General features: G+C 45.6%; 1 protein-coding gene across 2 annotated transcripts; it reads left to right on the top strand.

Moving 5' to 3' along the window:
• The first annotated feature begins 9,294 nt into the window (after positions 1-9,294).
• LOC119061132 (histone-lysine N-methyltransferase PRDM9-like) lies at positions 9,295-22,327 on the top strand. Of its 2 annotated transcripts, none has more exons than XM_037161579.2 (11): positions 9,295-9,353; positions 9,869-9,966; positions 10,175-10,295; positions 10,569-10,679; positions 11,717-11,766; positions 13,876-14,032; positions 14,642-14,743; positions 14,943-15,214; positions 15,622-15,689; positions 16,797-16,990; positions 19,076-22,327. In XM_037161579.2, the coding sequence occupies exons 2-11, from the start codon at positions 9,898-9,900 to the stop codon at positions 20,512-20,514; spliced, it is 2,583 nt and encodes an 860-aa protein (XP_037017474.2). In that variant the 5' UTR covers positions 9,295-9,353; positions 9,869-9,897; the 3' UTR covers positions 20,515-22,327. The 2 variants fall into 2 exon arrangements, with proteins under 2 accessions (XP_037017474.2, XP_053527255.1); XM_053671280.1 differs by lacking the exon at positions 9,295-9,353 and adding an exon at positions 9,628-9,650.
• The last annotated feature ends 1,706 nt before the right edge of the window (positions 22,328-24,033 follow it).

The raw sequence follows: 24,033 nt of genomic DNA, 5'->3' as shown, positions 1-24,033 counted from the left end.
AAGAAAGGTGGAAACACAACTGAAATTCAAAAAACGGTTTGTGGTGTGTATGGAGAAGGTGCTGTGACTGACCGAATGTGTCAGAAGCGGATTGTGAAGTTTCATGCTGCCAACTTCTCCTGTGCAGTTGCCCCCTGGGTCCCATAGACCAGTTGCAGTGGAGAGCCATCCAGTGCAGATGTTAACTGAGGACAAACCACATTGTGGCAGGCGGGAGCAGGTGACATACTCAAAGTAATGTAATCAATAGTGATATGGGAAGCTTTGAAGAACCTTTGTTTAACCTTCATGTACCCAGGCCCAAGGTGCCCTAGACAGAATGATAGGGCCTTCTGGGATAAGTAAACAACGGTGCATTAGTTAGGGCTAAGGTTAGCACCCCCGCTGTTAGAACTAATTTCCGCATTTAGCCTTTGTACTTTGCTTCTGCCACGTAGCCAGGACTAACTTCCGAATTTCCGCTTCTGTATCTTGCTTTGCTATGTAGACTGTAAACCCCACCCTTTGTGTGTCCTCGCCATGTGAGAGGCTACGAGATCGGAGGAGGGCCGTCCACCATCCTAGACTTTACAAACCCCAAGAATCCTTTGTTCGGGACTCGGAATTTGGAGATTGACTCCTCTGAGCCCGTGAACGTTAATAAACCTCGTATTCCAGAAACCCTCGGTGTCTGGTTGCTTCATTTTCCTGCAACAATAGCACTGAGAATCATTTGCACTAGCATGGTTACGTTAATTGCTTTGATGTTTGGGTTCCACAGAAGTTAAGCAGGGAGAAGGGGGAAACCTTCTTGAACAGATTTCCAAGTGCAATTTTCACTGAAACATAAGGAAAACCAATTCCAAGACAAATTGGGGAGGAATAATGAAGGGTTGATAGTTGACACTGGTGTGAAACAGGAGAGATTGTGGGCACATGGAGGGAACCGCCACCATCCACTCCAAAGGGCGGTCTGCATCCACAGGAGGCGATTCTGTGTATGTGGTGGGGTCATTAGGGAGTCCTGTCGTGGGAGCTCCTCGCCAGGAACCAAGCAGTTACTTCCAGCAAGTACTGCTCGGCATCAGACCAATAGAAAGCACCACCTGAGGGAAAGATCCTGAATGTGTCAGCAGAAGACACGTGATCTTCAGACACAATAAGGCAAGAACATACGTTTCTCTGTGGTGACAAGAAAAAAAGGGTTGCAGTCTGGGTGTTCTGATTCAACCGCAGGACTCACGCACCCCGCACCTTTGGATTTTCATTTATTTCAGCCTTTCCACAATTCTCTTAATGGAGAAAAATTTCCATTCTGTGGAATGGCACCTGGGAGATTTCTCTGCTCCAAAATGTAAAATGTGATGGGAAGATGGAATGGCGAAGTAGCCTGAAAGATGGCAGAGGGCAGTGGAACAAAGTGATGAATGTACTGTCTAGTCACGTTGTTGGGGAAAATGAAAAATGTGCCCGCCATTGCATCTCACAGTAAAAACTGAAGGTGGCCAGGTCCCTAGTACCGTGTATGTTCTGAGTGTGCACCTCTGCTGCCATCTTGTGGTCATATTGGGGAATGACACCTTAATGCAGGTCAGCAGGAAAAGTGGTTGATTCCTGTGGAACATCAGTGAGTTTTAATGGCAGTGGCATTTCCAAGTGCATTTGAAAACGTCTAATGTAAGGACTGACCAGGTACCTTATGACTGCTTTCCAGATTAATGGAGAAGGGTGGAATAAGTGTGTCTCATGTGACATTTGTTGGAAGTGGCTCTGTAGCATAATAAAGTCGGGTTTTTAAAAGTTCCAAGTGTGCTTGAAAATGATTTGTAATTGGCTTTGTCTGTTGCAGCTTCCTTAAACAATGATAAAAGTAAAAATTATTCAAAATTTTCCACCCAGAAGTAAAAAAAGTGCTATCATTTTATATACGTGTCCCTCCAGACATGTCTGCAGGCTCCTGTCGTCCACTGTACCTGGACTTCATTTACTGTTTTAGGTTCCTTGTGGCAGTGCAAAACTTCTGCATTTCCACTTCTGCTTCTAACATGTGCATTTAATGGTGAAGATTTTTTAAAATATATTTTATTGATTATGCTATTACAGTTATCCCATTTTCCCCCCTTTACTCCCCTCTGCACACCCCCTCCCACCCACATTCCCCCTTTAGTTCATGTCCAGTGGGTGGTACATATAAGTTCTTTGCTTCTACATTTCCTTCACTGTGCTTAACCTATCCCTGTCTATTTTCTACCTACCATCTATGCTACTTGTTCTCTGTACCTTTTCCCCCTTTCTGCCCCTCCCACTCGCCCACTGATAACCCTCCTTGCAACCTCCATTTCTGTGGTTCTGTTCCTGTTCTAGTAGTTTGCTTTTGTTTTTGTTTTAGGTGTGGTTGTTAATAACTGTGAGTTTGCTATCATTTTACTGTTCTTATGTTTTATTTTCTTTTTCTTAGATAAATCCCTTTAACATATCATATAATAACATCTTGGTGATGATGAACTCTTTGAACTTGACCTTATTTGAGAAGCAATTTGTCTGCTGTTATATTCTAAATGAAAGCTTTTCCGGATAGAGCAATCTTGGATTTAGGTCCTTGCCTTTCATGACTTGGAATACTTCTTTCCACTTCTTTCCTTCCTGCCTGTAAGGTCTCTTTTGAGAAATCAGCTGACAGTCTGACTCCTTTGTAGGTAACTGTCTCCTTTTCTCTTGCTGCTTCTAGGATTGTCTACTTTATTTGAATCTTGGGTAAGATTCACTATTACCCAAGGGTAATTATGATGTGCCTTGGTGTGTTCCTCCCTGAGTCCAACTGTTTTGGGACTCTCTGAGCTTCCTGGACTTCCTGGACTTCTTGGAAGTCTATTTCTTTTGCCAGATTGGGGAAGTTCTCCTTCATTATTTGTTAAAGTAACATTTCCAATTGTTGCTCTTCCTCTTCTGGTTCCCCTATAATGTGGATGTTGGAATGTTTAAAGATGTCCTGGAGGTTTCTAAGCCTGTCCTCATTTCTTTGAATTCTTGTTTCTTCATTCTTTTCAGGTTGGATGTTTCTTCATTCTGGTCCACACTGTTAATTTGAGTTTCCTTCCCCTCACTATTGGTTCCCTGTACATTTTCCTTTATTCCACTTAGCATAGCCTTTTTAAAAAATCTAATTTGCAACTAAATTCAACCAATTCCATGAACATCCTGATTACCAGTGTTTTGAACTGTGCATCTGATAGGTTGCCTATCTCTTTGTCACTTAGTTATATTTTTTTCTGGAGCTTTGATCTGTTCTTTCGTTTGGGCCATTTTTTTTTTTGTCTTGATGTGCCTGCTATGTAGTGAGCGGCGGAGTCTTAGATGTTCACCCAGGTGGGGCAACCTACATTGCTGCGTTGTGATGTTGCATGTGGGGGAGGGGTCCAAGAGGGACTAATGACACTTGCTCTGCTCTCTGCTGCATTTCAGTCCCTTCTGCCGCTCCCCCCAAGCAAACCGGGCCTTTCTGGTGCTGATTCCTGGGTGGGCAGGCTTGTGTATCTTCTAGGACCCTGTGGGTCTCTCCAATGAACTCTCCTGTGAGAAGGGGAGTTTCTCCTGCTGTCACCTCAACCCTCACAGGTGTTTTCAATCAGCGGTTTGAGGTGGTTAAGTTGGAAGTTACTGTCCTGCACTAAATAGAGATAACAATTACTAATAAGCACTACGATGTGGAGAAAAATCCCCCAGGAGAAAATATTATCCATAGCAACGAGAAACCCTACTCTCTATGGAGCAGGATGAAGAGTCCATTAGAATACAAGGGGGGTTGGTAGTGCCGTTAGCCTGGACAAGGCCAGTTTGAATGAAGACAACAGAGCAGAGAAAGGCTTATGTTGAAGACATGGAGTTTCTGTGCAGTTAATCTTATTACATTTTTGTCAGGAAAGCATGTGACTTTGCACCCTAGATCTGAAATCACACCTTTCTCTGGACAGGCAGCCTGGAGGCTGAGAGCTAAAGAACCACAAGAAATAAATAAAAATGTCAGTCATCTTGCAAAAACTGGGGAGGAATGCCCTTGGCTAAGAAGACACCCAGGAAAACTCAGAAGCCAAAGATCTGATACTTTAACAGACTGAACCACAGTGTGATAAACCACAGCACTGAGGGTCAATGTCTCCTTGCATTGCCCATAAATCACTCTTCAATAATTGTTTCTTAAAATTACTTATAATCCACAATCTTACTCTTTTAGATTCCAGAACTCACCATCCAATGTTCTCCTTTTTGAAAATGTGGACATTTGCCATATTGTGAGTTTCTCAGATAACTTACAAGGGGCGCAATTTTACCTACAAAGTACTTCTGATTTCTAAAACACCACTGCTCCAGGTCCTGAACTCATTTACAATGCTAAGAAGCATGTTACTATTTTATCTAATTATTAATGAACTTATAACTAGCACATTTTTAACTCTTCATATCCTCATGTTTTATTCCAAGCTCTATTTTTCATGCCTTATACAGCTAAACTAATGTAATTTTATTATTGCACGATATCTTATTTACCTTGACAACTCTTGAATATCAACTTAAAGTTATTACAAATGATACCACTTAGTAAATTGTGTAGTAAATAAAATGCAGAGATAAATTATTCTTTTGTATGCACAAAGAGTAATTTAAAGATACAAGCAAAGAAAAGAACCAATGGTGCACTCCCAAATGTAGTGTCTGGCCTAGATGGTATGCTCATAAAAAGTGATCCCAAGAACTGATCACTGACACTGGGACCTGAGACTTGTACCTTGCAACAGTCTTCAAAAAAAATCAACAGTCTCTGATATTCCACTATAATCAACCACTTTTCCTGCTGACCCGTACTAAAGTGTTATTCCCAACAATTCCCACTAGATGGCAGCAGAGACGCACACTTGGGCCATGTATCAGAAGATTGGCAAAATGGCTGGTTCGATTTTTAGGTATAAAATGATAGCAGTTTTATTTTTTTAACCTCCTAGGTTAAAATTTATTTTTAAAAGATTTTATTTTCTTTATTGTTTAAGGAAGCCGCAACAAACAAAGCACATTACAAATGATTGTCAAGCACACTCGGAACTTCTAAAAACCTAACTCTATTACACTATACAGCAAGTTCCAATAAATGGCACATAAAACACATTTATTGCATCCTTTGCCCTCATCCAGAAACCGGTCACAATGTAACTGACCATTCCACACCTTGGGACATTATAAAATACAATTCTAAATACCACTGCCATCAACAGCCATTGATATTCCACCAGAATCAACCATTTTTTCTTGCTGACAAGCACTAAGGTGTTATTCCCAAAACTAACGAGATGGCAGCACAGAACCGAGCTTGGAGGGTTTTCTGGGGTTTGTTCTTGTTGTTCTTATTATTATTGTCGTTTTTACATTGACCATATTCTACTGTGGAGCAAGTTTCAAGAAAATATATCAAAGGATTGAAATTATATAAAGTAGGTTTCTTGTTCTCATTGCAGCTTATCTACCAATCAGTAATAAAAGATAACTAGAGAGTCCTTATGTTTAAAAATGGTAAAATACACTTGTAAATAACCCACAAATTAAATTAAAATTAATTTAAACTGAATGATAATAAAATTGTACATGAAAAACACTCTGAAAAAGGTGTTGATAAATCCACACATTAGGGGAAAAGCCTGAAGATTCACAAATTTTGCATCATATTACAAACCTGAAATAATAAATCCAGAGAAAGTGGAAGAATGGAAATATGCAAGTAGTGATGTCTGGAAGGGTATATACCTTTTTATTACATTATTTTTTTATTGTTATTCTATTATAGTTTCCCAATTTTTCCTTTGTGCCCTCCTCCGCCCATCCCGCCGCACACACCGCACCTTGTTTAGAAGCATATATACTTAATATAATAGCAGTTATTACCTGTTTGGGTATGATCTTCAGTTATTTTTATTTTTCTATATAATTTAAGTAAGTGGCAACAATAACAATAAAAAGGCCATCTCAGTTTGTGCTTTAAAAGTACTAGAGGAAACCTCGGCATAATTTTAAAATAATAATACCCTAGTGTGTTGCTGTGACAATACCAGAGCCTGATCTCATCATTCAGAGGGGCTCCTTTTCCAGCTTTCACTTCTTGTGCAAATGCAGCCCAGCAAAGAGGAAATGAAGGTCTAGACCAGAAGTCATGTAAATGAGTGAAGAAGCCCTAGGCAGCACAACTGGAGAGGGAGTTTGCCCCAGGGCTGCCCCACTTCAGGGCCTCCTCACAGCCCTGATGCTACATGACTAGGAAGCAGCAGTACTGAGTTTGATACACAGAGTGCTGCTTCATAATTCACCTGTGACAATACTGAGCTTCTTAACAACCATTCTGTACTCGCGACTATTCTATATTAAAATTGAGATATTTTCACTAAAGTTTTCTTCTTCACCACACCCCAACCTTGGAATACCTCTTGACATTGACTTGGAGCCGACTATAAATTTATAGACATGTACAGAGACCCCCCACATAAACCCAGAGACCCCAAAGCCACACCCAAAGAGACCCCAGATCTGAGACCCATAGCCAAATAGATTCAAACCAAGGCCACAGACCTCAGAGACAGGACCCAGATCCGTAACCAAGACTCCACAGCCAGACTCCAGAGTGGAAGCTGGATAATGAACCCTAGTTGCCAGATGCCAGACACAGAAGCTGAACCACACTAATCAGGGTTTGTAATATTCTTAATTGCGTTTCTGTAAATGACTTTGGATCCAGTACTTAAATATAAAATTGATTGTTTTGATAATAAATTATTTGCATCTCTCAAACAAACAGTAACTGTGTGACAGTATTTTTGCACTGTGGAAATGTTCCTGCTGGAATATACTTTTGGGTGTAAATTGGACACTTTGGGTGGTCAAGGTGCTATTCAGATAAAGAAGGCAGCACAGGGCACTGGATGTAATGAAGATGTGCAGAATTTTTGTTGAGTCATTTTTAAATGCACACATATATAACCAACTACTTCTCATCCATTCTTTTATCTACAAAAAATAATTATAGATAGATTTAAGTAAAGGAGAAAGCAAATGACACAACGTTCCAAGTGACATGAAGGAAAAGCAAGTTTTCCCCTGCACGTTGACCAGACCCTGATCCCTGTGGCTACTAGTCCCTGTGTCTCCTTTCTGCATGTCTTCTGCCTGTGTTTTTTTTTTTTTTAACACAATTTGTTTTGCAGGATACTTTTCTCACGTAACAACATTACTTAGAAACTATTCTCTGTTAAATTCCATTAGAACCACCTTACTAGGTTTTGTTTCTTTAATTAAATACCATGTATCCTCACCCATTTTCAACATCCTATATTTCCCAGTGTGATCAAACCATAATTTAACAAATTCTCTTCTACCAAAAACTTTAAAATTATGTTATTGTATAAGTGTTAGATACAATACTTTAAACATATTTCATTTCAGATACAGGGAAGCATAACTGGGGGGATTTTTATGCTTTTTTTAAAAATTCACTTATTAATTTGAAATAGGGAGAAAGAATTGTTCCATTTATGCATTCATTCATTGATTGCTTCTTGTATGTGCCCTGACTGGAGAATGAACTGACCACCTTGGTATATAGGCAGGACACTCTAACCAACTGAACTACCAGGCCAGGGCTACTAGATAAAAATTTTGAAAAATGGAATTTCTGGGTCAGAGGGTATGAGGATATTATTTCTGAATAGCTACTCTCAAAATGATCCAGAGGTCTGCACCAAAGGACCTTTCCCTGAGTCTTTCAGAGCAAGGACACTGCACCTGCTTGCTCATCAGCCTCAGAGATCTCAGGAGTCCTCTGGATCCCCATAGGAGCCACCAAGTTATGTTCACCTTAAAATATAGCAGGCAGTTATTTTACCAGCAGGTAAGGGATTTATTCAGAAATAGTAACAAAAAATGCGATTTAGGACAAGCAAGCTTTAGCAAAAGATAGGTAAGCTCCACAAGTAAAGGAGAGGAATGTTATTCTATAGGGAGAAAGGACGAAGTTGGGAGGGGTCATTTCAAATGAAAGTGCAGTGCAGAAAATCCTCAGTTCAGGGTGACAATGGCTTCTAGCTGCCTGAATTGCTGGGGAGCCGGTTTTTCCTGGGATCTTCATGTTGGGGCCTGTGACAGACAATTTTTCCTGTAATTGACCCTGGGTGGTGCTATGTGGAACACCTCCACTGGCCCCCAACTCCTCTTTAGTGAGGTTTCCCTTTATGTAGTTTCACATTAATAATTACAGTTAGTTGGCACAGTTCCAGTCCATGGAAATCAAGTTATATTTACGTGCTCAAAACGAGGTAGGGACCAGAAACACTCTTCCCACTTTATCTCATGAAAGCCAGTAGCAGCTAAACCGACCCTGCTCTGTGGACCCCTGTACTCAAATTTGATGTTATTTTCATGCAAAATACTTGTAGGTTTTTCCAGTATTTCTAAATTTATTTAGTTTTGCTTGGTTTTATCTCATCTATTTCTGAAATGTTACTTAAACATACATATAGCTCATAATGCCACTTTGAGATGTGAAATTCTCCCAGTGTGTTTTCCAGTATACTTATTATGTCTGTTGTGCTTAAATATTTGAACCCTCTGGAACTTATTTTGTGTCTATGAATTGCGTGGTCGGAATTTACTGACTTAAGTTTCCACGGAATGCAATGCAGTCTTGACCGCGTCCTCACTGCTTATGCAGCTCTCGCTGAAAGTGGGTTTGAAAAGGGGAGGGGGGAGCACGGAAGGGCCTAGATGTAACTTGGGGATCCCGACCACAGTCTGGTGGAACAAAGACTTTGTCAGGAGGCAGGAGGCCCACGTCCACCCTAAGATCCGGCTCGGAGTTCCAAACTCCTGCAGGAATGACTCCTCACCAGCTTCGGGACTACGAGCCTTGGAGCTGCAGACTGCGGGTGCCCTCAAAGGGCCGAAATAATGTTAGGGCTGCATAAATATAACTACTCTGTAACTGTTAAGGAGCCGAAATTACATTCAGCCTTTTGAAGGCAACGGGGAGGCTGATGTGCCCCCCCCCCCCAAGTGAGTTTGACATCCCTGGTTTAGTGACAGGCGCTCTGGAGACCCCTGGGTAGCCAATCCCCGAGGGGTAGGGCGGGTCTTCCGCTGGCCAGTCCGGAACCTAGGAGGCTCTGCCCCTCTGCCCCGCCCTTTTAGCTTCTTCTGACCGCCCATTGGCGGGCAGGGACCGGGGATCTCAGCACTGATTGGCCCCTATCTAGAATAGAACCTCCCCCCCAGGCGGGAAGTACCTGAGCTCGGAGAGGAGCTCCACGGATGTGGGCGGTGCCGCAGGGTCCCTAGGAGACTGACCGGTAAGCGGGGAGCCTTGCTGCGTGGAACCCTTACCCCGAGACCTTCAAAGTCCAGCCTAAGACACCCCAGATGTCCTCATCCCGAGGGGTCCCCAAACTCCTTCAGCATCGAGGGGACCGCGTCCGCCAACCCGGAGGACCCACATCTCCTAACCCCCGATGCTTAGACCCCCAAACAGCCTGAAAACCCCAGTTCCCCTCGGCTCGGGTCACCCCAACCTGCAGCTCGCCTGGAAAGACCAAATCTCCCCAAACCCAGAGACTCTAAATGCCGTCGTCCTGGAAACCGACTCAGTGGTGGGCCCCTGAAGCCCCTGGATGAGACGCCCCAAATCTCAGCCACAGGGTCTGACCCTCCCCCCAGGCCTCAGTGTCCTCAGCCCGGAAGACGCCCCAGGCCGTCCAGCCCCTCCTCCCGCCGGGCCCCGCGTCCCCCTCTCCCAGCGGCCTGCCGCCCTGCCGCCCATACAGCCAGGAGAAAGCTGTTCAGCCCTCAGCGCCTTCTCCTTCCACAGGCACTCGGAGGACTCGGGGCTGGGACGCCATGAACCCCGACGGGGGCCCGCAGCACAACCCTGAGGGAGAAGCGGGGCGGATGGGGCAGAAGCCTCAGGTGAGCCGAGGGGCCAGCGGGGAACGTGGGGCAGGGCTGGGGACAGGGGTCCGCAGATGCCCGGCCCTCGGGGTGACCCTGGCAGTGCAGGTGCAGAGCGCTGATGGGAGAGAAGGGACTCCGCGTTGCGGGCCCAGGGCAGGGAAGACCCTCCGTGCGCGTTCTCACTCGCATCACCGAGTTACTGATGTTTCCCTCTCCTCTCCAGGCTGAAGCTTTGGAAGACGCTTCCCTCTACTTCTCCAGGGAGGAGTGGACAGAGATGGGAGACTGGGAGAAAGGCTGGTACCAGAACGTGAATAGGAACTTCGAGGTGCTCCCCAGCCCAGGTAGCGCGCAGGCACTGGGTTGAGGGGCCTGGTGAACCCCCCAGGCTGTTGGGCTGGCTCGAGCTCAGGCAGCTTCCTCGCCTGAGGCTCCCTCCTGCAAGTCAGGGGGCATTTGCTCCTTACGTCAGGGCAGGCGCTGACTGATGGGTGCAGCTCTCACAGCAACTCCTTGGGGATTCTCCCATCCCATCGGAGCTGGTCCCATGGGCTTCCTGGAGTTTGTTCCTCCTCCCAGCTCTGTGCTTTCAGGACAAAGGTTTTGTCTTTTTCCAGGGCTCAGGGCCCTGCAACCAGCTTTCCTGTGTCACCACCGCAGCTGGACCACCGAGCTCCAGGAGGAGGACCCTGAGGACTCTGATGAACAATGGACTCCGAGGCAGCAAGGTGAGGGGCAGGAGGAGCCAGAGCTGCCCTCCTGGCACGGACCTGGTTTAGGTCAGGCTGCATCTCAGGACATAACCAGGCAGCAGGGTTTGCTTGTCCAGCGAACATACAGGATGCAGAACAATGTGTGGTACAGGGAGGGGCTGTTCCTATAAACTTTCAAGTGCGCAAAATCATCTTTTATATTTATAGACACACTAATCATGAGTAAATGTATAGGAATATACAAGGGAATAAAAAATAACTAATTCAGAAGAGTTGTCATGGCAATAGAGGGAGGCAGGTCTGGCCGGTGAGGAGTGTCCCCACACCTGGCTGCCACATGGCCTGCATGGGAACAGTATTAACATGGTGATTATGGAGCTGCAGGGAGGGCCAGGGTCGGAAGTGGCTGATCACTGTATCATTTCGTGATATCAGCTATAGTGCCGTTCTGTCCTATATCATCAATGTTTGATTGGTGGGGTCAGTCCACTTTCATGGGTCTCAGGTTGAAACAGCTGAAGTCAAGATGTGATCTTTAACTTGACTGGAATTCTGTTTCTGTGATCAGCAGACTGTGGATGCTGACCAGAGTCTGATAATTAAGGAAGGGCGTGGATGGCCAATATGTGCACAGGGAGGAGGATACCAGAGAAAGGAGGCGAGGGGTTGGTAGTGCCCTTAGCCTGGACAAGGCCAGTTTGAATGAAGACAACAGAGCAGAGAAAGGGTTATGTTGAAGACATGGAGTTTCTGTGCAGTTACTCTTATTACGTTTTTGTAAGGAGAGGCTAATTTATTAATAAATGTAATAGATGGTTTATGAACATAAAAGGAAGTGTAGAAGAAGCTTTGTCTATTTTTTTTATCACTCTAATGAAATTAGTGGATGGCCCCATTAGAAGCCTAGGCCTTAACGATACCTCAGAAAACATTTTCCAATCATCCTGGGATTGTTCTTGGACTACTCATTCAGAATTCTGTCTCCCTAATAAGAATCTTCAGATTTTGGAAACATTTACCAACCAAAACCCTGATTTCTCATCATCTTTCAGTCAAACCTTCTTTGGTGACCATCAGGAGTAAACAGAGTAAACATCAGAAGGTAAGTATTTCCAAATCCTGTTGACAGGAACAATTTCTCCATGGATAGAAATGTAGGTAAGAGTAGGAAAATGCAGAAAGTAGCCTAGGAACTGCTGCCTTCCTTTCCTGGTCTCTTCAACACATTGTTTGATATCACCATCTTTTTTAAAAGATTTAATTTATTGATGTTTTAGAGAGAGGGGAAAGGAGGGAGAAAGTGGGGAGAGGAGCATGTGCGAGACACACCTGTCTGGGTTGCCACTCACCCACCCCCAAGTAGGGACCCTGAACTGTAACCCAGGCGTGTGCCCTGACTGGGAATGGAACTGGTGACCTTTCACTCTGCAGGCCAGCACCCAATCCACTGAGTCACACCAGCCAGGGCTCATCATCATCTTAATAGTTAACAACTACAGCAACAATAGTAACCACCATTTGTTTCATTCTCACAATGTTTCAGACTTTAAGAATTCTGTGTGAATAAACTCACTCAAACATTACAACCCAATGAGGTACATACTGTATAACTGTCTCCATAACGATGAGGAAAGTGAGCTTTCAAAGATACAGAAATGTTGGACTATATATCTAAGATCACAGTTTCAGTGGTCCATGCAGGCCATGTGGCAGCCAGGTGTGGGGACACTCCTCACACCTGGCTGGTAGTGCAATCTAACCCATAGTTGCTTCTCTAAACCACTTACAAACTCATTAAAACTTTCAGGGTTTTGCCCTGGCCACCATGACCAGTTGGTTGTCATGCTGCAAATCGAAAGATCGCCAGTTTGATTCCTGGTCAGGGTGCATGTGTGGATTGTGGGTCAGTTTCCAGGTTGGGGTGTGTGTGAAAGGCGAGTGATCAGTGTTTCTCTCACATCAATGTCTCTCTCTCTCTCTTTCTCCCTTGCTTCCCCTCTCTCAAGAAAATGAACAAAATCTTTTTTAAAAATTAGAAAAATAAACTTTCATAGTTTCTAAATCTTACATTGTCTTATCCGTATGTCATTACATCATTCATCTGACTAACAGTTTCAACCAAAGTTCTTCTCTGCTATACTGAAGTGAGAGATGCACTAAGACCCTCTGAATAAGGAAAGTGTACCATGTGTAGGCAGCTTGTGCAGTGGATGGTCCCAGATGAAGAAGAATGAAATGTCCAAGATCACTCTAATCAAAAAAAGCATCTCCCACCCCTGAGGGGCTTCAGGTTTGATGATTGAGAAACAACAAATAATAAAGTGACTTAAGGATTTCATATAGGTTACACACTCTTCTGTAGAAACTCATCCATCCGGAACTGGTTTCAAATGCCCTTTCTTATAGGGTGAAGTAACAGCTTCTTTGTCTGAGTTCCAATGAGGCCACTCTCATCCCGTTTAGAATCATTTGTTCAACCCGCCTCCCTCAGCGTTGTGAGCTCTTTGAGAGCCTGGTCCATACCTGAGACTTCTCAGAGGTCACAGGCCCAGGTCAGGGCCCCTGAGGGCCCCCGAATGTTTGCTGAATGAATGATTTCACAATTACAAATTAAACTAGAAGATGATCAATGAATACTGAAGGCAGTTTCTGTGGGATTTGAAATATGGAGAGACCTGAGGGGTAAATTGATAGCAGGACTGTCATCTCACATTCATACTGTATTACACAATTCACAGAACACTTGGGTGAGCATTATGTAATTGCACGTTCACTGTAACATTGAAAATTAGTATGTTATAGATCATGAAACTGAAGACAACTAGCTACTGATACAGCCTTATTTGAACAGAATTGGTGGGAACCAGCTAACCTAAGTACAAATATTCTTTCTAAGGTACTGCAAATTTTATCACCATTTTATTTATTGTCTAGATGTTCTGCCAAGTATTTCTTTATTCTCTTCCCAATATCCTTCATTCTCAATGTTATACAAAAGAAAAGAGCCATAAGGCATGAGTTCTAATCTTGGATTCATCACCCACATTGGCCCTATCCCCTCTAATATTCATACCCCCTAGGTGTTTCCAAGGGTTGAAGTATTATCATGACATGCATGTCAAGTATATACATGACATGCATGTAAAATGTACCGTAAGCCTTAAAAAATTAAATACATGTTATCTTTTAATATGTGACTCTTATATTGAAGGCAACATCCAAGATACCATTAAGCAGTGAATATAGTTTGGAGGAATTGTCAGGAACAGCAAATTTGACGACTGCAAGTGACTCAGAGGAGGCCCAGAAACCAGTGTCCCCTCCTGGAGAGGCATGTGCCTTTGGAAAGCACACTAGACAAAAATTGGGTAAGAAAATAATTTGGAAACTTTAGTTCCTCTAAGTCCTACAGAGGGGCTGATAAGTATGACCTAGGTATGTGGGGCAGACTTTGGTAGGCCTGGATTTAAGCTCGGCTAAGCTGAGACTGAAGTTACCAATGGACCTTTGAGCAAATCCTATAAATTCTCTGAGCCCCTGCCTGCTAATGTGTAAAGTGAAGATAAGGAAACCTCACTCATATATTTGAAAACATTAAATTGAATTTAAAACAGGTGACACATGCAAGCTGTCCAAAAAATCCATCTGTGATAATAGCAACCACACTGTACTGGTGTTGTGTGCCCAGGCCTTTACTCAATGCCTAACACATAATGTGCACTCAAGAAACATTTTATGAATGATTAAAGGTTGGCAAGTTAAACCTGGTAATGGGAAGATCTAGAAACTAGAATTGAATCAGTCATCTGTAGTTACTATGGGGTCTTAGTTTTCCGAACCAATAGTTAACAGTAATACCAGAGTATGCAAAAGGACAGGTAATAAATTGATGGGAGCAGATTGTGTGTTATCTGACAAAATGGGAACTAACACTATAGATCCCACCAACCTGGCTCACCTGCTCTTCTCCAACTCAGAACTCAGGAGAAAGGAGATGGACGTGAAGATGTACAGCCTACAAGAAAGAAAGGACTGTGTGTACCAAGAGGTCACTGAGCCCCAGGATGATGACTACCTTTGTAAGTGACCCTCACTAAGAAGCAAGTTATGATACAATCATTTCATCTAGTCCTTTGGTCCCCAAATCATTCCCTTCCTCTAGTGACCTGGAATACAGGATTGAGTCTCAGTGATATCAGTGCTGGACTCCCACTGAAGCTCTTTGTGTCCAGGAACGTGCGCTATACCTTCCCTAACCCCTGTTGCTCTCGCCTCCAGATTGTGAGAAGTGTCAGAACTTCTTCATCGACAGCTGTGCTGTGCATGGACTCCCTGCATTTGTAAAGGACCATGCAGTGGACAAGGGGCATCCCCACCGCTCAGCCCTCACCCTGCCCCCTGGGTTGCGAATCGGGCCATCCTGCATCCCTGAGGCTGGGCTTGGAGTGTGGAATGAGGCAGCTGATTTGCCTGTGGGTCTGCACTTTGGCCCTTATGAAGGACACATCACAGAAGATGAAGAGGCAGCCAAGAGCAGATACTCCTGGCTGGTGAGAACTATTTACCTCTTCCATTGTCTTCTGGCTTCCCACATTCCTTCTGAGGCTTGGAGGGACCTCACCTCATACAGGCTAGACATGGAGGGGACGATGTGGTCAGCTCTGTGTACTGACTGGACTTTATATGAACACAGAGCTCCTGTTTAAGGACCAGAAGATAAGTGGGAGCAAAGCGGTGCAGACGCAAAGGAGTGGCTCCTCCCTTGTGAGGGTCCTGCTCTGATTGGACAGGTAGACTCGGCTGTGTAGGTGATGAGTAAGAAAAATATCATGTGGTCATAGCTGGCAGTTGAATCCCCATGAAGGCTGAATGAGCTTTGATGACTGTGGAGTAAAATAATTCTATTACCTCCCCACCAAAAAAATAAAAGGTCTTTAACTTCTCTTCTGAAACACAGATCGCCAAAGGGAGAAACTGCTATGAGTATGTGGATGGGAAGGACAAATCCTGGGCCAACTGGATGAGGTGAGGGCAACAGGTCTCTGGGTGCCAGAGGGGACTCTCATCCCCCACAGGCCCATATACCTTTCCCTCTCATCATGCCTCCCTCAGTGGGCTCCCTTCATCCTTTTTCCCTCTTTTTCTCCATACAGTGTTCTTTCATTTCAGGGGACATTTAGAAAAAAGTATGGCACATGTCCTCAAAATATAAAGATCTCTACTAGACACAATGTGGGCACTGGAAAGGACCTTGAAGAGCCTAGATTCACATGAACATTAACTAAGCACTTAGTATATTCCAGTTTAGGTGAAGGAATATAACATTACTTAAACAGATCACACAACCCATGTCCTTATAGATGACTTCTCACAGACAGACATAAAACAATTGCTTTTAGAAGCATTTAACTAGAATTTCCAAGAAGTGCACAGTGTCGAGATAGCACAAACCATGGTTGGCCTAAACCTGTGCAGGCAGCAAACTATCCCGACGTTACTTCTATCTAGAGCTGGGCTCTGAGGCCTGCAGAGGAACGGTCATGGCCCCTTTCCTGAGAGGGGCTCTCTTTTATCAGGGATACCAGAATGTGTATCAACTACTATTCTGTTTTATTCTAACAAGACAAAAAGACATTCAATTTAATTGTCCATAGTAACCTTGGTCAGGCAAGCAAATGGTATCTTACATAAAGTGTAGGGGGGTTGAAGAAAGGCCTCTCGAGAGAAAATAGATGTGGACTGAGTGCTGGGTAATTAGTGAGCTAATTTAGAAGCAGAGCCCAAGATCAAGCACCAGGTTCTGTGGTGGGAGACAACTTGATTTTGAGTTTGGAGAAGCCAGAGATCACTGGATATTATGGCCAGTCATGGTGGAGGTTAAGTCTAGAACTGGGTTTTAGAAAATGGTATTAAGCAAGATGAACACTGCAAGCAGTACTTGGAGGTAGGAATTCACGTGACATGCTGGCAGACGCTCAGATGCTGAACAGAAGGTTCCCCAAGAGCATTAGGGGCCGTGGGCAACACCAGAGCCTGAGGGCCTTAAGAATCAGTGAGGGGCTGGACGTGGATGTAACAGGTACTGAGAACTCATCACTGTGCTTTTCTTTTCTTTCCTCTAACTCATCCCAGGTATGTGAACTGTGCCCGGGATCATGAAGAGCAGAACCTGGTGGCGTTTCAATACCACGGGCAGATTTTCTACCGAACCTGCCGGGTCATCAGCCGGGGCTGTGAGCTGCTGGTCTGGTGTGGGGAAGAGTATGGTCAGGAGCTGGGCAGCAGGTGGGGCAGCAAGTGGAAGAGAGAGCTCATGGCCGGAAGAGGTGGGCACCACTGTTCTTCAAAACGGAAAGAAAACAGAGAATTTTCCATAGACATATTCATGATCCAACTCTTAAGTAGAGTAAAATCCACTCTAAAGTCAGTAAAGTTTCAAATCACATGGTTCAGAAATTCAAAATGCATTCATATGCCTTTGACTCTTAGGCAAAATTTTTATATATTTAATTTTTTAAAACTTCATGCCCAAAATATACGACTGCTTTTACTGCCTAAAGGCTGACAGACAAAAAAAGTTTTCAAGCACTAACCAGCTCTCTCGCCAAGGCAGTTTTTCTGACATTTTTATAGCTGTTTCTTCTTAATTTTCCTCCATACTTCTAAATGAGACATTTCTTATAGGCATTCATTATTTTTTACAGATTTTGCCTGGGATGGTGTTGTTCAGTGGATTGACTGTCAGCCTGCCAACTAAAGGGTCGCCGATGTCCAGTCAGGCCACATGCCTGGGTTTCGGGCCAGGTCCCCAGTAAGGGGTGCTCGAGAGGCACCCACACATGGATGTTTCTCTCCCTCGCTCCCTTCCCCCTTTTCTGAAAATAAATAAATAAATAGATCAAATCTCTTTTTAAAAGAAAGAGTGGGAAGGAGGGAGAAAAATATCAATGTGCAAGGAAACATTAATCAGTTGTCTCTGGCACACCCACAACTGGCCCACAACCCTGGCATGTGCCCTGACTGGGAATCAAACTTGTAACCTTTCGGTTTATGGGACAACACCCAACCCACTGAGCCACACCATTCGGACAGGGCATGTTCATTCATTACTTCAGTGAACTGTCAGGTGAGATCCTACTCTGTGGCACACAGGGTGGTGGGACCTGGAAATAGGCATTAACATGAGGAGAGAGTCACTGCTCTTGAGGGGCTGACGGGTGAAGGAGGGAAACCCAGGCACATGAGCTCCCATGTGCATGACACCACACAGCGGTTAGTGCTTTGGAGAAAACTAATCCGGGACAAGTGCCTGGGGATCAGTGTGAGGGGAGGTGCTCTGTGGCAGGTGGTCCGGGAAGGGCTCCTCAGGAGACGACATTTACAAAAATACCTGGGGGCAGAGGGAACAGCTAGTGCGGGGAAGAGAAGAGGTTCTGCGTTGAGTTCACTGAGGGTCACATGGGTCTCCTCTCAGCCTAGAGGGTAAGAACAGATCAGACAGATGCTTAGCAGCCTGGAAATGTAGTGATGATCTGAATTGAGACGTGGGGGCTTTCCTGAGTGAAAGTGTGCAGTCGTCAGCTGTAGAGTGGTGTGTTCTCTGTTCTGATTGTTTTGTTAATTTTTAGAAAGTAAACTCCAGTGGGGAATCCCGCCAGATTACTCATCTCCCAGTGAGAGAGCACGGTGGATTGGCCAGAGAGGAACAGGAGTCAGGCGTGTAAAAAATGCAGTTGAAATATTTTGAAACAGGGCTTCTCAGTATATTTGAAATAGGCTAATGCTGAATGAAATGAAGCATGAGTATCTGGTGTGAGGCTTAAGGAAGGACTTTTTTTTTAGATTTTATTTATTTTTAGAGGGAAACATCAATGCATGGTTGGCTCTCACGTGCCCCCTACTGGGGACCTGGCCCACAACCCAGGCACGTGCCCTGACTGGGAATCAAACCTGTGACCCCTTGCTTAGCAGGCTGGCATTCAACCCACTGAGCCGCATGAGCAAGGGCAGGAAGGACATCTTATTTTACTATTTTGGAAACCAGAGAGAAGCAATTCCTATTTGGGGCCTATGGTTTTCCTCTGTAACATGACTTAGAAGATACCTACAGATGGGAAATGTCACTGCAGTTTGATCCACACACAGAGTGAAATGGTCTCTCATGCTCCAAAAGTCCCTAGTCTGGGCAATGTTAGAAAAGTCCCTTGATGTGGGCTTTCTGGATTTCTGAGGAAGATGCACTGCATAAAAATAAACAGGAAAATAGACGGCGAGTGGACACTGTGGGAGACAGGTTGTGTTGTCACCACAGTAAGAAGTACTCATGGGGCAGGTCTTACCAGGAGACTAATCATATGTCCCTGGTATTTATCCTCATCAACATCTGCCCTGACCAAATCTTTCTCTTTCAGCGGAACCAAAGCCAGAGGTGCACCCATGTCCCTCCTGCTCTTTGGCCTTCTCCAGTCAGAAATTCCTCAGCCGACATATGAAATTCAATCATCCCCCTCAGATTCTCCTGGGAACACCTGCAAGAAAATACCTCCAACCCTGCCTAGAGGATCAGAATCTGCAGCAGCAACATACTAGTACACACGGCTGGAATGGTAAACATGAAGATCAAGAAGTCAAGGGAAGGTCCAAACTTTTGCTTAAAAGGATCAGTCAGGAGAGAATCTCAAGACCCTTTTTCCACCCCTCCAAAGAACAAATGAGGAGCTTTAGTGAGCACGAGAGACTGATGGAGGAAGAGCCCCACAGAGGCCAGGAAGAGAGTCCGGAGGGTGCAGGCAAGTTCTTTGTGAAAGTAGAAATGTCAACGATTGTAACAATCCAGCATGGAGGGTGTTGGCAAGGCTTCAATGATGGGTCACATCTCAGAGGCCAGAGAACACACTCAGGGGAGAAGCCCTATGTCTGCAGGGAGTGCGGGCGAGGCTTTACCTGGAAGTCAGTTCTCATTGCACACCAGAGGACACACTCAGGGGAGAAGCCCTTTGTTTGCAGGGACTGTGGGCGAGGTTTTACAAACAAGTCAGTTCTCATCACACACCAGAGGACACACTCAGGGGAGAAGCCCTATGTCTGCAGGGAGTGTGGGCGAAGCTTTACACAGCGGTCAAATCTCATCACACACCAGAGGACACACTCAGGGGAGAAGCCCTATGTCTGCAGGGAGTGCGGACGAGGCTTTACACAGCGGTCACATCTCCTAAGACACCAGGGGACACACTCTGGGGAGAAGCCCTATGTCTGCAGGGAGTGTGGGCAAGGCTTTACCTGGAAGTCAGTTCTCATTGCACACCAGAGGACCCACTCAGGGGAGAAGCCCTATGTCTGCAGGGAGTGTGGGCAAGGCTTTAGACAGAAGTCAGTTCTCATTGCACACCAGAGGACACACTCAGGGGAGAAGCCCTATGTCTGCAAGGAGTGTGAGCGAGGCTTTAAACAGAAGTCAGTGCTCATCAGACACCAGAGGACACACTCAGGGGAGAAGCCCTATGTCTGCAGGGAGTGTGGGCGAGGCTTTATACAGAAGTCAGTTCTTGTTGCACATCAGAGGATACACTCAGGAGAGAAGCCCTTTGTTTGCAGCAAGTGTTGGCGAGCCTTTACACAGTGGTCACATCTCCTCAGACACCAGAGGACACACTCAGGGGAGAAGCCCTTTGTTTGTAAGGAGTGTGGGCGAGGCTTTACACAGCGGTCACATCTCATCACACACCAGAGGACACACTCAGGGGAGAAGCCCTATGTTTGCAGGGAGTGTGGGCGAGGCTTTACACAGCGGTCACATCTCCTCAGACACCAGGGGACACATTCTGGGGAGAAGGCCTATGTTTGCTGGTGAAGTGAATGAATCATTACCATTAAATCACATGTAAGTAACCATAAGAAGTCTACGGAACCTTACTCTCCCCAAGATTGTAATTAGTACAGAAGTAACTAGTTAAACCTTCCACTTTCATTGCAAGAGACAAGATGGACAAACAGTCCCATGAGTGATAATGGGATATCAGCACCAATCTCTTCCATGGTTTTTGGATATCCCGGTCTAAAGAGTTTTGTCTCCATACAAATATGTAGCCCACGTTCCTCATACCCCCGTCACTGAAAGCAGAGAGTTCAGAAAGAACCACAAAGAACTCATATTCTCAGCCACAGAAAATCAGCTCCTAGAAATGCGTAAGTTTGGAATCTGTCTACTTTGGTTACTGCCCAGAGAGAGGGATTTGAGACAGACTCACCTGGGAAGGGAATTCCCAACTCCTGGGAAGTGAAGCCTTTTTTCCTAATCAGCTCCCTACCCTCCTCCCTTGGCTTCTCTTGGCTCTTCTGGTTTCCTACAACCTCTGGAGCCTCAGAGATGTGAACAGCAGGGAGAGATGGATGCTTGTGCACAAATGTGAGCCACTCAGTCTGGGCACCTGGTCTTCCTCACTCCTTGCTGCCTTTTCAGGGTCAGCATTTCCTGGTGCACAGCACACAGATTCCACATCAGTCCGTAGTAGGTGTGAGTCTCAGCTCTGTCTTCTCCAGCTGTGTGACCTAAGGCAAGATTCTCAACTTCTCTCTGCCTGCTTCCTAGTCTGTGCAATGGAAATGGGAACTCCAGCCTTTCAGTTTGACATTCAAAGTTGAGTCAGCACAGACAGAATCTGGCAAGAGGATTGCTGAGATCACAAGTCCTGCTGAACAGCCTTAAGTGCCCATGTCTTCCTGGTCTTTAGTGCTGGACAAAGGAAGATAAGGACAGGGTAGGGGTGTGTAGCCAAATTGAGAATTTGAGCAGACCCCACTGCTTTCCCCATAGACAGAGAAGTCTAGTCTCAGCTGCCCTGAGAAGGAGGCCTGAGGTGGGGGATATGCCTCCCTCCATATTACCACCCTCTCACTGCGCCTGTGCACCCTCAGAGCCTCCTCAACACAGGCAGGTGGTGCTGAGAGTGAGCTGTGAAACAAGACTCTCGCCCACCCCTTGCTGAGAACTGACAGGGAGCAGCACCTGTCTGCACTGGTGTGACGGTAGATGGTGAGCCAAGGGAGGACGAGGAAGACGCGTGTCACCTACTGACTCAGCAGTCCTGCGCCTGGTCCGATTCCATTGCCAGATGTTCTGGCATCACAAGAAACACCTTGCTAACATGTTGAAATTATAGGTATCATTTCCATTGTCTGAGATAGAACGGCTTTGAAAATATTCCTCCCAAGGCCTAGAAGATGGGAGGGGGTGCACAGCATTCAAGGAAAGGACCCATAAAACAAATTTGGCTAATTGCTTGCCTCTGGCCACTCTCTGTTTTATGAGAGGGGCCTAGTGCTTACAGAAAGAGCCCATAGATAACTGGGTTACTGCCTACACTTCAACTGTCTCCTGTCATGTGTTTATTTTACAAGATGACCAAATGGAATCTGAAGCCAAATAAGGATTTGAGCTAAGAACCCCCCACACATACCTAAGTTAGTGCAGTCTCTTCCCCCCGCGGAAGCTGGCACCACTTTTACTTGCCAATCAATATCTAACTTTGCCCCCATCCCACCAACTATATAAGTCCTCAGGACAAAGGACCTGGTGCTCTTGCCACCCAACTTCTTGTCTTTCACTCCCATCTCAGCAAGATGTGTTCTCTTCCACAAGAATGTATCACTAATAAACCCTGCTTGCACGCTAATGCACTTGATGATCTGTAATCCTTTACTGCATTGGCAGGAAAGACCGAGTATCTCCAGGGACAGGGGCACCCAGTCTGCACGTGGCATTCATGAGGCCCACGACACAGCAGCTTCTGTGATGTACTGTCCTTGTGCCTGAGCCCCATGGGGCTTCATACATCACTGACACCATCTCAATATTATTACTTATCGAATCTTTAAACGTTTGTGAAGCCTGGTAGGATGATAAGCATGCACAGTGTTGGTCATTCCTGGGCACCCACTCCCAGGTAATATCTACAGTGACCCAGGAGCACAAAATTCTGGTGGGCCCAATGGGTGGGAGTTCATCAAGACTCAGGGTGGGAACAGGGTAAACATCTATATCTGCATAAGCAAGGGTATTAACAGCTCCCAGAGGTCACTCTTTTCTTAGAACTGGAGCTGAGTTCAATACATAGAGATGTCAAACATTAGTGAGGACACCATCATACCTTCTCCTGCATGAGGGACACGACCTAAGCATGACCCACCCTGTTCCTGCTGCAGTGGGTTCACCAAAGGGGGACACCTACGCCCATGACCTGGAACAATGACCTTTCTGTCCTCCCAGTGACAGGCTTATAAAGAAGTGTCTACATAAACTATGTGGATTTCAATAATATATATCCACTATTCTTTTATGTTTTTTAAAGGAAGGTGTCTTTCTTGGGTGTTCTCTTTCCTGTTCCCCCACCCCCCCAACCACCACAGCGCAGAGAGAACACCGTAAACTCGATATTTCAGCATGGGCCATGGGAGAGGGGCAGAGTGCTGGTGTAGTGCTGGCAGAGGGGCTGGCGCTGAATACAGTGGGAAGGGAACCCACAGACTGTCACGTGATGCTCACCCCCCCCAACCAAGACAGACCCTGGAGCTCTCCCAGAAGGCTTAGCAACTCAAGATGAGTACACAGGTCTGTTCGCTCTCCCTCCCCTTCAGCAGCAAACCACATTCTTAGTGTAGCTGCCAGCCTCCAAGGTGTCCCCCAAATGCACATGCTGTCACCCCGACCTTGTACAGTTCCTCCACACAGCGAACTGATCTGTGTTGTGAAAATGGTGTGTGGCTCTCAAAGCTAAGTCAGAAAGAAAAACCTTTGTTTCAACCTTGCTTGCATAGTTCACACAATCTCAGACCACCTTGTGCAGGAAGCTGGGTGTTTACACAACCCCCACTCCCACATGGCAGTGGCTGGCAGCCTCCGTCCTTGTTTTGAGGTGGAGGCTCCAAGGAGTGAGTGCAGCCTGACATCTGCTGGATGCTGAGTCTCCTGCCTTTGCCCAGAAGCTGGTTGTTTAATGGAGAGGATGGTCCTTCTAGGCCAGTGCCCCGGAGGTTCCTCATCTGCTCTCTGGGTGGCACTGGATGGACGAGCCAAACCTGCCTCTGATCCCCAGGGTGGAGCACCGCGTGTCTGTCTGCAGAGCGTGCCCGTGTACAGCCCAAGGGTTCAAGGTGACGGCCTCCAAGGTGATGAGTTAAATTCTGCAGTGACAGCTGGACTCACACTGACAGCAACAGCCACCCTCCTGTCTCCAGCCTGACCATGTCCAGCAGGGGCCAGTGCACATCTGTGAACTGTGTTTGCTCGTGGCTTGTGTGTCACTGTGTTGAGCCACAGTGTCACCCGGGTCCGTGGTCCTCAGCCAGGTGACTCATTAGAACCCTCTGGGCC

The sequence above is a fragment of the Artibeus jamaicensis genome, unplaced genomic scaffold (assembly GCF_021234435.1).
Source record: "Artibeus jamaicensis isolate MK-2021 breed Jamaican fruit bat unplaced genomic scaffold, CSHL_Jam_final contig_685, whole genome shotgun sequence".
Classification (NCBI taxonomy): Eukaryota; Metazoa; Chordata; class Mammalia; order Chiroptera; family Phyllostomidae; genus Artibeus; species Artibeus jamaicensis.
Note: the sequence above shows the minus strand (reverse complement) of the source record. Positions and strands in the feature narration are given on the sequence as shown.

Excerpts from the sequence above, each read along its gene's own strand:
- LOC119061132 (XM_037161579.2), top strand. The coding sequence starts at position 9,898 with ATGAACCCCGACGGGGGCCCGCAGCACAACCCTGAGGGAGAAGCGGGG. Across the intron at positions 9,967-10,174 it reads GGATGGGGCAGAAGCCTCAG|GCTGAAGCTTTGGAAGACGC; the intron begins GTGAGCCGAGGG and ends TCTCCTCTCCAG. Across the intron at positions 15,215-15,621 it reads AGAGCAGATACTCCTGGCTG|ATCGCCAAAGGGAGAAACTG; the intron begins GTGAGAACTATT and ends TCTGAAACACAG.